Genomic DNA, 13,414 nt, shown 5'->3' on the forward strand with positions numbered 1-13,414 from the left:
GTTCAATGTATAGATTTGCTTATCTCTCTCTGCCGTGTCCACTGGGGGCAGCTCTATAAGCATACCTTCCCCAGAGGGTAAGGGTCAGACAACACTTTTACAAGAAGGAAAGGTGTTTACTTTGAAATTAAAACACTAATTGACTTTGTGTGACCTGCAGGCACAAGCAACACTGTTTTTAATTACAACCTGTTACAACTGCAACACCATTCTTGTCATTCTTTCATCAAATAGTAAGTGATCTTAGGCAGTTAGCCTGGTAATTCCTGTATTCTGTTCTGAAAACACCCACGTGATCAACTAGTTGGAAAACAATGTGCCTTGAATGATTAATGGTACCTCAATGGTCATCAGTGATTATAAATTGTCTGGAACATTTTTTACTGTCACTTTTTCCTCTATGCAACATTGTCGTAATAACATTAGCACTGTTATACATCTATGTAAAGAAAGAAAACGGCTAGTTTTAACGCTAACACTTTTGACTAATTACTGTTGCTCTATAATGCAGAAATTGTGCGTTTATTAGGCCGTTATAATGGCGGCTTGGGGAGCCAAAACCCCAATTCCCATCAGACTTTGCGTCCATCCTGCGTGTCTGCTCTGTATGCAAGGAGGGATGGAATTTTGGAGAGCGTTTGGAGGAAGAGAATGGTTTACTGGTTACAGTGCTGTGTTGGATAGCAGGAACCGCCGCTGCTGAAATAAAGAATAATGCAAAGACGCGGATGGACGAAGTGGAAGATGGGGCTTGGAAATCGATTAAGCAAATCAAATATTGCTTTTAAAGCATAGCATTTGGTTAGACGACAGATGGTTTTACCACGGACACAGAAACCAAAAGAAAAGGGAGATTCAGCAAGAGGTGAGAAGCCGTAGGCTATACAAGACATTTGAAACTGTAACGTTAACATTGAAAAACGTTATACACATTTGCTTAAAGTTTAAAAAATAGTTGCATTGTATTTTACAAGATTAAGGGCAGCATTCAGTTAATTGACCTATTTGCTCTTTATGGGCATGACATTATCTTTACATAGTGTATGTTTTTAGATTGACTAAAGGTGTTCGATTGTATTCTATTTGAAATGGGTGAGGTTTTTTGTCATACAAAAGACGGTGTAGCCTAACCAGTCTTTGGTCCACGTTTCATCGACACCGATGACAGTTTACCCCTAATAGCGGTTGTCTACCTATTCGTAGGTTTTTTTTCTTGCCGTTGCATTTCGGTAATGAGTTAAAAACTACCTCTGTAATTTCTTTCTAAAATGAGAGCGCTGTAGCAGGCTATAATGTTTACGCGATAAAGTGTGTGCCTAGAAAACTGGARAAAGGTGAATAATAACATTTACCGGACATAATACATGTGTTTTAAAGTGATATATMTATTACTGTTATGCAGTATAGCGCCCACCTGTATTACAGATCTGAATAGAAACCGACACTTTAAGGTTATTGCTTTTAGTCATTATTGCATTGTGGGATAGGGAACATCGATGTARTAGGAAGAGAAAGGGGGTCCTCTCATTTGGAGTTTTCCCCCGTTCAGGACGGATGTGAATGATTTGCGACACAGCCACATAGGAAGGAAGAAGGATCAGTGAGTAGCTAGAGAAACTGAAGGAAACCATGCTCAGAATCCAAGTGTGAGGACCATCCGCAATGTCTTKTTAGTTACTGTGTTATAAACACACTCCCCATTCAGCGAACCAATGCTATGCATTTTCGAAATGGGAGTGAACTGTGTAGTTGTATTGCTAGATAGAAGTTGAACCTGTAATCTGATTTTTTTTTACACCAAACTGTTTATTGCAGGAAAGTGACCAGGCGCTCAATGTTTATGGACAGACCAACGCATCTCAAATGTAATGGAAACAATATCTCTGCTCCAGTTTCTCTTTGAAATGTAGCAAGGGAAACAAATAACTGACTCTCAGGGCTAATCAAGCAGTGGTTGAGTTTGAAAGTGGATGCACTCAAAGCACTGTGCCCTGTCATGCACAACACCATGTTAAAGCAACAAAACTGGAATAACACTGAGCATTCAGTCCAGCCAATGAGAAAGCCATGGAAAAAGTTAGTGGAAAATGTACAGTATAAGCCTCAATTGTGACTCTTTTTTGCCCCATATATTAAGCGACGTCTCAAAAACTGGTTTTCTTGTCCACAACCATTCTGTGTTTTCTCAGAAGGGAGCCTCAGTTTCACTTTGGCTTTATGACAACACTAAGGACAGCWGCAATCAACTTGGAAAAGCACATGTGGAGCCAACAAAATGGATATTCGATTTTACAGCTGGCCCACTCTGGGTTGAAAATGTTAGGGCAAGGAAAGCCCTATGAGGAATAGTCGGAATAGCAGTATCTCAAAATGGCCCAAACCAGTTTGCTGCAGGGTAAGCGTTTTTACTGCAGGGACTGGGTCTTCCACAAGATCCAGCACTGCATCCGGGAAAAAACGAATGGCCTGAGTGGTGTGACCACCACTCCCAGCAAGCAGTCCTCTGCCTCCGGTACTGGCGCACCCAASCCCAGCGGCAGTTCCGCAGCAGGCTCTGCGAAGGCCACCACCTGGGGGGTGTTGCTGGTGGGGGGGCCTGGGAGTGGGAAGACGGCCCTATGCACAGAGCTCCTGTGGCCCACCTCAGCCCAGGGTGCTCATCGGGGGCTGCAGCAGCAGAGTCTGGCCTTCCATTTTTGCCGTGCGGACGACTCGGACACACTCTGCCTTGGCGGCTTCATCCGAGGCCTGGTGGCCCAGATCTGCCAGAGCGGCCTGGTGCCGGATTACAAGGAGAAGGTGCATGAACCAGAGGTGCAGAGCGCCCTGCAGCCCGGGGAGTGTGAGAGAAACCCCACTGAGGCTTTCAAGAGGTAAGTGAAACCTGCTACCCACCCCCTTCCCTCCTCTCCCCTCCTTGCCTTACCCCCACCCTCCTCTGTCCCCCTACCCATTGATGAAGTGTTTGTGTTGTTCTTTTCCCCTTGTGTGGCATGCTGTGGGACTGTCCCCACTAGCCCTTGGTGGAGGAAAGGTCAGTTATTTTAAGTGGCACCAAAGCTCAGGTGGCCAAAGGGAAGAACATACAGCTTTGAAGTGTTTGACTGACTGCCCTATATCTTATACAAGTACAATTGGACATACAGGATAAAAAAAAATCTGTTAGACTGGGGCTTTAAAAGGGGTTTAAACCTGTATTTTTAAACGAACTGCTATGTGTGTATGTTACTTGCACGACTTGTCTACACGACGTGTTAGCCAGTCTATACTATTACACATATGGGATGGGTCAGCCAGTCTATACAATTACACACATGGGATGGGTTAGCCAGTCTATACTATTTAACACACCATGTGATGGTTAGCGAGTCTATACTATTACACACATGGGATGGGTCAGCCAGTCTATACAATTACACACATGGGATGGGTAGCGGTCTATACTATTACACACATGGGATGGGTTAGCCAGTCTATATATTACACACATGGGATGGTTAGCCAGTCTATACTATTACACACATGGGATGGGTCAGCCAGTCTATACTTTACACACATGGGATGGGTTAGCCAGTTTATACAATTACACACATGGGATGGGTTAGCGAGTCTATACTATTCAACACATGGGATGGGTCAGCCAGTCTATACTATTACACACATGGGATGGGTTAGCCAGTCTATACAATTACACACATGGGATGGGTTAGCGAGTCTATACTATTACACACATGGGATGGGTTGCCAGTCTTATAATTACACACATGGGATGGGTTAGCCAGTCTATACTATTACCCACATGGGATGGGTCAGCCAGTCTATACTATTACACACATGGGATGGGTTAGCCAGTCATACTATATACTATTAACACATGGGATGGGTAGCCAGTCTATATATTATCAACACATGGGATGGTTAGCCAGTCTATATATTACACACATGGGATGGGTTAGCCAGTCTATACTATTACACACATGGGATGGGTTAGCCAGTTATACTATTACACACATGGGATGGGTCAGCCAGTCTATACTATTACACACATGGGATGGGTTAGCCAGTCTATACAATTACACACATGGGATGGAATGCAGTGTTGAACACACATGCCTCATGTCTGGCCATCTGGTGATGCATATTGCACCATCTCTACATCACACACTGGGAAAGTAGGTCAAACGTTCAGCGAGGTAAATCATTTTTAAATGGTCAACAGACTCATTGATTTCCCTTGGGTTATACACCTTTCCCAACGGAAGTTGAGGAAGTAGCCCTGTGTCAGTTAGTATAGTAATAAGGCACTATTGATGCCTGGGACTTGACTGTGAACTTTGAGATTGAAGACAGGTTAACATGGGGACATGGACAACCTGTGGAAATACAGAGGTCCATTTCTGGTCAGTGTCAAAGGAATGGAATGCTTCTCACAGACTGCATCACCAACTAATCCTGGCCTAAACAAGGGTATTTCTTTACCGCTTGAGGTTTGGTTTAGACTCGGTGGACAACATACAGAATTCTTATCCAATGGAGATCACAGCCTTTTGTTTGTGGAGTAAATATGAACTCTGAAGAATTTCTTATCACCATCTCAGGTGTAAAAGTGTCGTGGATGCTGTTGTACACAAATCATTTCACGGCCCCTTGGCAATCTACTAGATGTTGTCAGGTTGCAGAACGTTGGAATGTGGAAGATCTGTAGCCAAGATCCTCCGCTTTATTTTTGCAGACTGGCATTTACAATAGGCAAAGCAAGTAATGGAGGAATATAAAAAAGTGTATTATTCWTTCAAAATGATGGTTCCCCTAATTGACTTTAGGGATATCATTTCACAGTGGGTGGAAAACTCATCTCAGGTGTTCCAATAACTAGGCTATATTCTCGATCAATAAATGAAAAAGAGTGTGTTCATTTGTTCCATTTTTGTCATTTAGCTGATGCTCTTATCCAGAGTGACTTACAGGAGCAAATAGGGTTAAGTGTCTTGCTCAAGGGCACGTCGACAGATTTTTTGGCCCCCACTCAGTTTTAAAACCTTACCGGCATGTGAATGCCAGAGAGTTTAACCAAATTCTTTGTCCTCGTCAAAGCCAAACAAGCGTGTCTGTTGACCGTAATCCCCGGTTGTGTGTCAATACATTAAACCTGGTTCAGACGTTGGTTGACATCTCCATCCTATGCCCTGCCTTCCTCTCCATTCACCATTGTGTGCTTTTCTAGTCACCAGAGTAAGCTTTATCTTGAATAGGATATCTTGGATAGGAACAACAGCAACATGAAAACCTGGGAGGGAGGGGATCTAACTACAATATGCTTTCCCTCTATTAATGGCCTCTACCATGTTTTGACTAGAGCACTAGCAGTGGAATTAAATTTGGCCTTGTTTGAAACTATCCAACAACATTCTCTCTCTCCCCAACATGTATTTTTTTCCTCAGGACAAAAGAGCATACATAAATAGGTGGAATTAACTCAGTCATGTGGGCACTCTAAAAGCTGAAGGCACTGGGAAATGTGCTGAGAGGGCAGATTACTTTTTTGTTTAGGTGAGAGCTTTTGGGGTTTGTTTGTAAGTCTAATTTTCAAATGAGCGTGCAGTTGTTTGAATAACTGCCAGGCAAATCTGTACGTGGTAGCAAAGGGAGCTTGTAGAGTGTTCATGGCTTGAATCTGAAAACCAGGTTTGAGTTTCTTGGCAGAATTCTGTCTGCGTTCTTGCCTTTATGACCCTTTTGCTTCGAAAGTTGATTGAGGTTTTTCCAAATGGTCTATATTTGCTCCAAATCAACATTAGCCACTTAATTGAATTGACTCATGAATTAAAATAAAAAACATTGTTAAATACATAGGCCTACAGCTAGCATAACAAGCTAATGTTCTAAAGCTTTTTACATGCAAGGACTGAAGGCGATGACAAGTTTGTTGCTAGCCTTTACAAATCACATTGACAGCAATATGCTCCTTTTCGTCTACTGTAGTTGGAGCTTCGGATGTTATTAATAACRTCAACATTCATAAACTCCATAAATGATGGATAGTGATCTGGATGTATTGAAACTCTGCTGACACTTATGTTCATGGTATATGATTGTCCTAACTTCACAATCCTGTGTCATGATCATCTGATGCAATTCACTATAACATCGCTGGTATCCTGAAAATGCATCTCAACTCTGAGCTTATTTGCATGCCACAAACAGGTGCAACTATGTATCTGCCTACCATCCAAATATATTATTATAAAGGCACAGTTCTTGTAAAGTTGGATCAGTACCTGTACTCTGTTTTTGTACTTTGTAGTACTTATTGTACTTTGTAGTACTTGTTGTACTTTGCAGTACTTATTGTACTGTTGCTAGAAGGTTGGGGACTGCAGAGCGGCAGTCGGGGGGAAAGAAGAGGATGCTAATCGAAGATGAAAGTGCCGCGCGGCCTTCATGTGGTGCACGGCTGCGGAAGACTCACTGCAGATTAGGCCACGTTTTAAAGGATGCCGCTGTGGCGCGTCAGGCTCAGCCCCAGACAGCCAGAGAGATGGTCCCAGTGGCTGCAGCTATGACTCAGCATTCTGGAGCCAGCCCCTCTGTCCACGTCGCTTTAACTTGGCATACAGGGGCGGTGGGTATGGGAGTGGGTGTTATGACGCCAAACAGCCCAAACACGTTCATCGGATCCCCTTTGCGTGTTTGCATGACGAACATATTAAATGTTAACTGAGCTATTGGCTGCACACATTCGGAAACGGGGAGGTCGCTAAGTGATGTGAAATGAAAGCCCCGGCARATTTTTTTTGTGCTTTCAGAGGATGTCAATTCGGCAATGCCGTGTGGGATATGCCTTCTTCTGTCTCGCGCTGACTGGAGTGAATGGGAGGGAAGGAAGTTGCGTATGCTTTGTCTGGCACATGATGTCTTCTTGTGTGTCCTCATCAGGATGAAATACAGGAGACGCTCTCATTGTCCCCGCAGGCTGCTTCGTCAGACATTTACCATGCTGTGTGTGTACTGTGTAGCGTGTCCCAGAGTCCAATTTTAACAGGAGTATATACATAGGGGTAGGAGGTTAAGAAACTAAGATTTAAAGTGGGCTTTTTTTAACAGAAACAGATCTGGTCTCTCTCTTGTCAGCAGGAAGCAGATTTTGCAGTCAACCTTTCCACCTGTTCTTGGTTAGATACTATTTATCAAAGTGAATCTGCCTCTACTATTAAACCCCTGGATGCCGTTTTATCACTGGTCACTGTATTCTTTACCAAAAGATTGTCTGGACCGCTTTGAAGTCACGTAGATCACATCATTACACTCTTTTTATTTACAAAGGCCTGCTCCACAAACTTCCGACTTACCTAACATCACTGTTAAGATTGAAAATGAAAAGTGATCAAACCCGTTCACAGGGTTGATTAACTCCGGAGACTCCTTTGACGTCTAGGGAGTTAGGTAGATCCGTTACGTGTTGAATTATCTACAATAATGATCTACAATGCACTTTAACATTGAAGGAGTTGGTGCCTCTAAGGCATTTCAGATGGATCTTAGGGAACTTTTTTACTGAAGAATGTGTCTGTTTTTTTATGATTTTGTTTAGCTTTTTGTGTGTTGTTGTGTATAATAACGTCTAGTTTAATGTGTACATGAATGTGTCGGTTCATGTGTTTATTGTATTTTGATGTGTATCGTGGTGCTGTATAGGATCATCTGGAAAAGAGACGTTGGGTCTCAGCATTGACTCCCTGTCAAAATAAAGGTTTAATCAAATTTTAAAAAATTGGTCTGGGAGTTGGCGGGATGAAATTTCAGATGCCATTGACATTGTTGAATCACTGGCAGCCTGGCCGGGAATGCACACCTTACCACTTAGAAAGTTATATCATTTCAGGGGTTAGTGTAGGGAATAAACCTGTTTGTGATCAATCAACTATCTTAAATAGCTTAAAAGCGCAACATTTAAATACATTTTCTGGTTATGCCAAATTGGACTCATGTTTAGTTTTTTTTGCTTTGTTTGAAATATATGAATTCCAAAGCACAAAATAAGTTGTTTTTGTGTAGGTTATTGAATTGTATAGGCTAACAACTCCTGTCTTTACCTTGTATTGCATGAACTGTCTATAGAGCACTGTTTATGACAGCTCTAGACCTCTCCCTTTTCTAGGATGTCCATTAACTCATTACCAGATTCCCCTTTTGTCTGTCTGTAAGCCAACTAATTTGCCATTTTCACCTTGAATCAAGTTACTGCTAAGTTGTAGCCAACTAATTTGCCGTTTTCACCTTGAGTCAAGTTACTGCTAAGTTGTAGTAGCCATTTATACATACATTTAGTCTTCCTTCTTGAGGAAAACGCTTTGTTTTAAAGCCCACATTCAGTAAATCCAGTCAACCAATCCATTACTCCTTGTTACTGCAGGGAGGAGGGGCGAATCCCACGGAGATATGAATTGTGGGCAGAATAGCTTTATGCCAAAAAAGATCTTGATAAACTGTGCAGTTTATCAGAAAATGTCAGAAATGGTTTTCTACTTGCAGAGGCTTGTGGGTTGTGGAGATGCAGTTGTTTGAGCTTTAGAAATGTTTGGACTTTGTTCTGCAGCACCAGTTGACATGTCTGACATCCCCATTGCTTTATACTATAAATGCTTTGCAGTACTTTCTTTACTCCTCTTCGACAAAATGCTAGTTTTGTTCATTCCAGCATAGTTACCAATTCACCTCTGTATACATACAGTGTGAAAAGTCCTTCATTTTCTTATGAAGCATTCAGCTGAAGTCTCCTAGGGAGCAATAGTAATGGTGTCTTTTTGTAGGCACCAATGGAGGCTCCGCCATGGCTCGTTGGCCAAAGCCTATGGGGGAAATAACGTTTTTGGGGGGAGTAAATGTAGAATCTAAGGTCTGCGGTAAACACAGGCTTAGGAGATCTTATAGGTGTTATTCTATGAGATCATCTTCATCAGCTAACGTCATTCTTGTTGGTTTTGTTTTGTAGTCTTTGACCAATGACAAGCTGAGAAAACAAGTACAGTACCAGTCAAAAGTTTGGACACACCTACTCATTCAAGGGTTATTCTTTATATTTTTTAATATTTTCTACATTGTAAAATAACAGTGAAGACATCAAAACTATGTTATTTAAAAATATATATATATTTCACCTTTATTTAGCCAAGTAGGCCAGTTGAGAACAGGTTCTCATTTACAACTGCGACCYGGCCAAGATAGAGCAAAGCAGTGCGACAAAAACCACAACACAGAGTTACACATAAACAAATGTACAGTCAATAACACAATACCATTTTTTGGGGAAAAATCTATGTACAGTGTGCGCAAATGTAGAAGAATAGGGAGGTAGGCAATACATAGGTCATAGAGGTGAAATTATTACAATTTAGCACTAACACTGGAGTGATAGATGTGCAGATGATGATGTGCAAGTAGAGATACTGGGGTGCAAAAAAGCAAGAGGGTAAGTAATAATATGGGGATGAGGTAGTTGGGTGTGGTATTTACAGATTGGCTGTGTACTGTACAGGTACAGTGATCGGTAAGCTGCTCTGACAGCTGATGCTTAAAGTTAGAGAGGGAGATATAAGACTCCAGCTTCCGTGATTTTTGCAATTCGTTCCAGTCATTGGCAGCAGAGAACTGGAAGGAAAGGCAGCCAAAATAAGTGTTGGCTTTGGGGACTACCAGTGAAATAYACCTGCTGGAGCGTGTGCTACGGGTGGGTGTTGCTATGGTGACCAGTGAGCTGAGATAAGGTGGGGCTTTACCTAGCAAAGACTTATAGATGACCTGGAGCCAGTGGGTTTGGCGATGAATATGTAGTGAGGGCCAGCCAATGAGAGAATACATGTCGCAGTGGTGGGTAGTATATGGGGCTTTGGTGACAAAATGGATGGCACTGTGATAGACTACATCCAGTTTGCTGAGTAGAGTGTTGGGGGCTATTTTGTAAATGACATCGCCGAAGTCAAGGATCGGTAGGATAGTCAGTTTTACGAGGGTATGTTTGGCAGCATGAGTGAAGGAGGCTTTGTTGCGAAATAGGAAGCCGATTCTAGATTTAATTTTGGATTGGAGATGCTTAATGTAAGTCTGGAAGGAGAGTTTACAGTCTAACCAGACACCTATGTATTTGTAGCTGTCCACATATTCTAGGTCAGAACCGTTCAGGGTAGTGATGCTAGTCGGGCGGGAGGGTGCAGGCAGCAATCGGTTGAAGAGCATGCACTTAGTTTTACTAGCATTTAAAAGCAGTTTGAGTGTTATATGGCGTTGAAGCTCATTTGGAGGTTTGTTAGCACAGTGTCCAAAGAAGGACCAGATGTATACAGAATGGTGTCGTCTGCGTAGAGGTGGATCAGAGAATCACCAGCAGCAAGAGCGACGTCATTGATATATACAGAAAAAAGAGTTGGCCCGAGAATTGAACCCTGTGGCACCCCCATAGAGACTTCCAGAGGTCCAGACAACAGGCCCTTCGATTTGACACACTAAACTCTATCTGAGAAGTAGTTGGTGAACCAGGCAAGGCAGTCATTTGAGAAGCCAATGCTATTGAGTCTGCCGATAAGAATGYGGTGATTGACAGAGTCGAAAGCCTTGGCCAGGTCAATAAAGACGGCTGCACAGTACTGTCTTTTATCGATGGCGGTTATGATATTGTGTAGGACCTTGAGCGTGGCTGAGGTTCACCCATGACCAGCTCGGAAACCAGATTGCAAAGTGGAGAAGGTACTGTGGGACCGAAATGGTCGGTGATCTGTTTGTTAACTTGGCTTTCGAAGATTTTTAGAAAGGCAGGGCAGGATGGATCTCTGTCTGTAACAGTTTATTTCTAGAGTGTCTCCCCCTTTGAAGAGGGGGATGACCACGGCAGCTTTCCAATCTTTGGGGATCTCAGACAATAAGAAAGAGAGGTTGAACAGGCTAGTAATAGGGGTTGCAACAATTTCGTCTGATAATTTTAGAAAGAGAGAGTCCAGATTGTCTATTCCAGCTGATTTGTAGGGATCCAGATTTTACAGCTCTTTCAGAACATCAGCTGTCTGGATTTGGGTGAAGGAGAAGCGGGGCTATCTCTGCAGTAGATTGCAACTCCGCCCACTTTGGCAGTTATATCTTGTTGGAACATGTTATAGTTAGGGATGGAAATTTCAGGATTTTTGGTGGCCTTCCTAAGCCAGGATTCAGACACTGCTAGGACATCCGCGTTGGCGGAGTATGCTAAAGCAGTGAATAAAACAAAATTAGGGAGGAGGCTTCTAATGTTAACATGCATGAAACCAAGGATTTTACAGTTACAGAAGTAAACAAATGAGATCGCCTGGGGAATGGGAGTGATGCTGGGGGCTGCCGGGCCTGGGTTAACCTCTACATCACCAGAGGCCAGATGAGGAGTAGGATAAGAGTACGGCTAAAGGCTATAAGAAGTGGTCGCCTAGTGCTTTCGGAACAGAGAGTAAAAAGAGCAGATTTCTGGGTGCGGAAGAATAGATTCAAGGCGTGATGTACAGACAAGGGTATGGTAGGATGTGAGTACAGTGGRGGTAAATCTAGGCATTGAGTGACGATGAGAGAGGTTTTGTCTCTAGAGACACAATTTAAGCCAGGTGACGTCACCGCATATGTGGGGGGTGGAGCAAAAGGGCTAGCTAACGGATATTGAGCATGGCTGGAGGCTCTTCAGTGAAATAAGACAAAAATCACTAACCAAAACAGCAATAGACAAGGCATATTGACATTAGGGAGAGGCATGTGTAGCCGAGTGATCAGAGCTTGCGGTAGGAATCCGGAGATGTGGTAGAGAAAAAGCAGTCCGATATGCTCTGGGTTGATATCGCGCTGTGCAGACTGGCAGGAATTGACCTGGCTGAGGCTGGCTGATGTCCGCGTTAAAGGTAAATACCGCTAGCAGTGGCTAACTGACTAGTAGCTAGTTAGCTGGCTAGCTTCTGATGGGGGTTCTGGTTCTAAAGTATAAAAAAATTGCAGATCCATACCACATTGGGTGAACAGTTTCATTTCATTCATATAACGTCTTCGTATCTCAAAATTATTGTCATGTGGTTAATAAAAATGATATCCAAATCTAAATGAAAATGGTAAACCTAAATAGTAACTTTTATTGCCATTGCCAACTATGTAGAAATACCCTATAAAGCCCCCCAAAAAAAGACATTGCAGCCTGCAGATAGAAAATATCCTGATAAAAATGAATATCCTATAAATCACATTTCCTATCATGGCCTGTCTGCAACTAACTTGAAACGTATCAACTATTAACTTGGGTCTGGCCCAAAGCTTGCACTAGCAAACTTGCAACATTGTATAAAATATTCTGGGCCCTCAGAGTTTCCCGCTCCAATGAGCTCAGGACAAACACAGCTGTAGGCTAATTTGCTCAAGGGATAAGTAGTAATTAGGTATCCCTATTTTATGTTGTTCCCACTGGATCAGAGCATGACATTTTTTCCTTTGACGCTGAGTGGTTATCGAAATATGGAAAGATTCTTCAAATACATTGAAGAACTATTGGAAATCTCAATGGATGTTAAAACAGACTTTGTTTGCTTGCTGTTTGAGGTGAAGAAAACATTACTTTGAGAAGCTCCACAGCTCATTAGTAGTGGTGCGTTAAGCCAAATCAGAAATACTATTAGATTCCAAAATGGGCACATTTATATTCCTACATTTGCGCGCAGGCCAGGTAGCCTATGAACCTACTTCTATGCATAATCAGGTGCGCGTCCTTACTCAACATCGACAGGCGCACATTAATATGGAGTTGGTCCCCCTTTGCTGCTATAATAGTCTCCACTCCTCTGGTAAGGCTTTCCACTAGATGTTGGAACATTGCTGCAGGGCCTTTATGTCGGGCACTGATGATGGGCGATTAGGCCTGGCTCGCAGTCGGCCTTCAAATTCATCMCAAAAGTGTTCGATGGGGTTGAGATCAGGGCTGTGCAGGCCAGTCAAGTTCTTCCACACCAATCTCGACAAACCATTTCTGTATGGACCTCATTTTGTGCACAGGGCATTATCATGCTGAAACAGGACAGGGCCTTCCCCAAATTTGGAAGCACAGAATCGTCTAGAATGTCATTGTATGCTGCAGCTTTAAGATTTCCTCTCACTGGAATTAAGGGGCCCGAACCATGAAAACAGCCCCGGGCCATTATTCCTCCTACACCAAACTTTACACCCGACAAACCCAGTTTCGTCTGCCAGACTGCCAGATGGTGAAGTGTGATTCATCACTCCAGAGAACGCGTTTCCACTGCTCCAGAGTCAAATGGCTTTACATCACTCACGCCCATGCTTGGCATTGCGCATGGTGATCTTAGGCTTGTGTGCGGCTGCTCGGTCATGGAAACCCATTTCATTAAGCTCCCGACGAACAGTTCTT

General features: G+C 42.9%; 1 protein-coding gene across 3 annotated transcripts in view; it reads left to right on the forward strand.

Annotated features, from left to right (window-relative positions):
• The first annotated feature begins 619 nt into the window (after positions 1-619).
• The window catches only part of LOC111965794 (ankyrin repeat domain-containing protein 50), a 38,849-nt gene continuing 26,054 nt past the window's right edge, over positions 620-13,414 (forward strand). The window contains exons 1-2 of one of the 3 annotated variants that reach the window (XM_023990094.2): positions 620-865; positions 1,816-2,873. In XM_023990094.2, coding sequence (XP_023845862.1) covers positions 2,371-2,873 — 503 coding nt within the window. In that variant the 5' untranslated portion in view covers positions 620-865; positions 1,816-2,370. Of the gene's footprint in view, positions 866-1,815; positions 2,874-13,414 lie in introns of those variants that run through there. The other 2 variants (XM_023990096.2, XM_023990097.2) reach the window with 2 other exon arrangements.

The sequence above is a fragment of the Salvelinus sp. IW2-2015 genome, linkage group LG6.2, assembly GCF_002910315.2.
Source record: "Salvelinus sp. IW2-2015 linkage group LG6.2, ASM291031v2, whole genome shotgun sequence".
NCBI classification, from domain to species: domain Eukaryota; kingdom Metazoa; phylum Chordata; class Actinopteri; order Salmoniformes; family Salmonidae; genus Salvelinus; species Salvelinus sp. IW2-2015.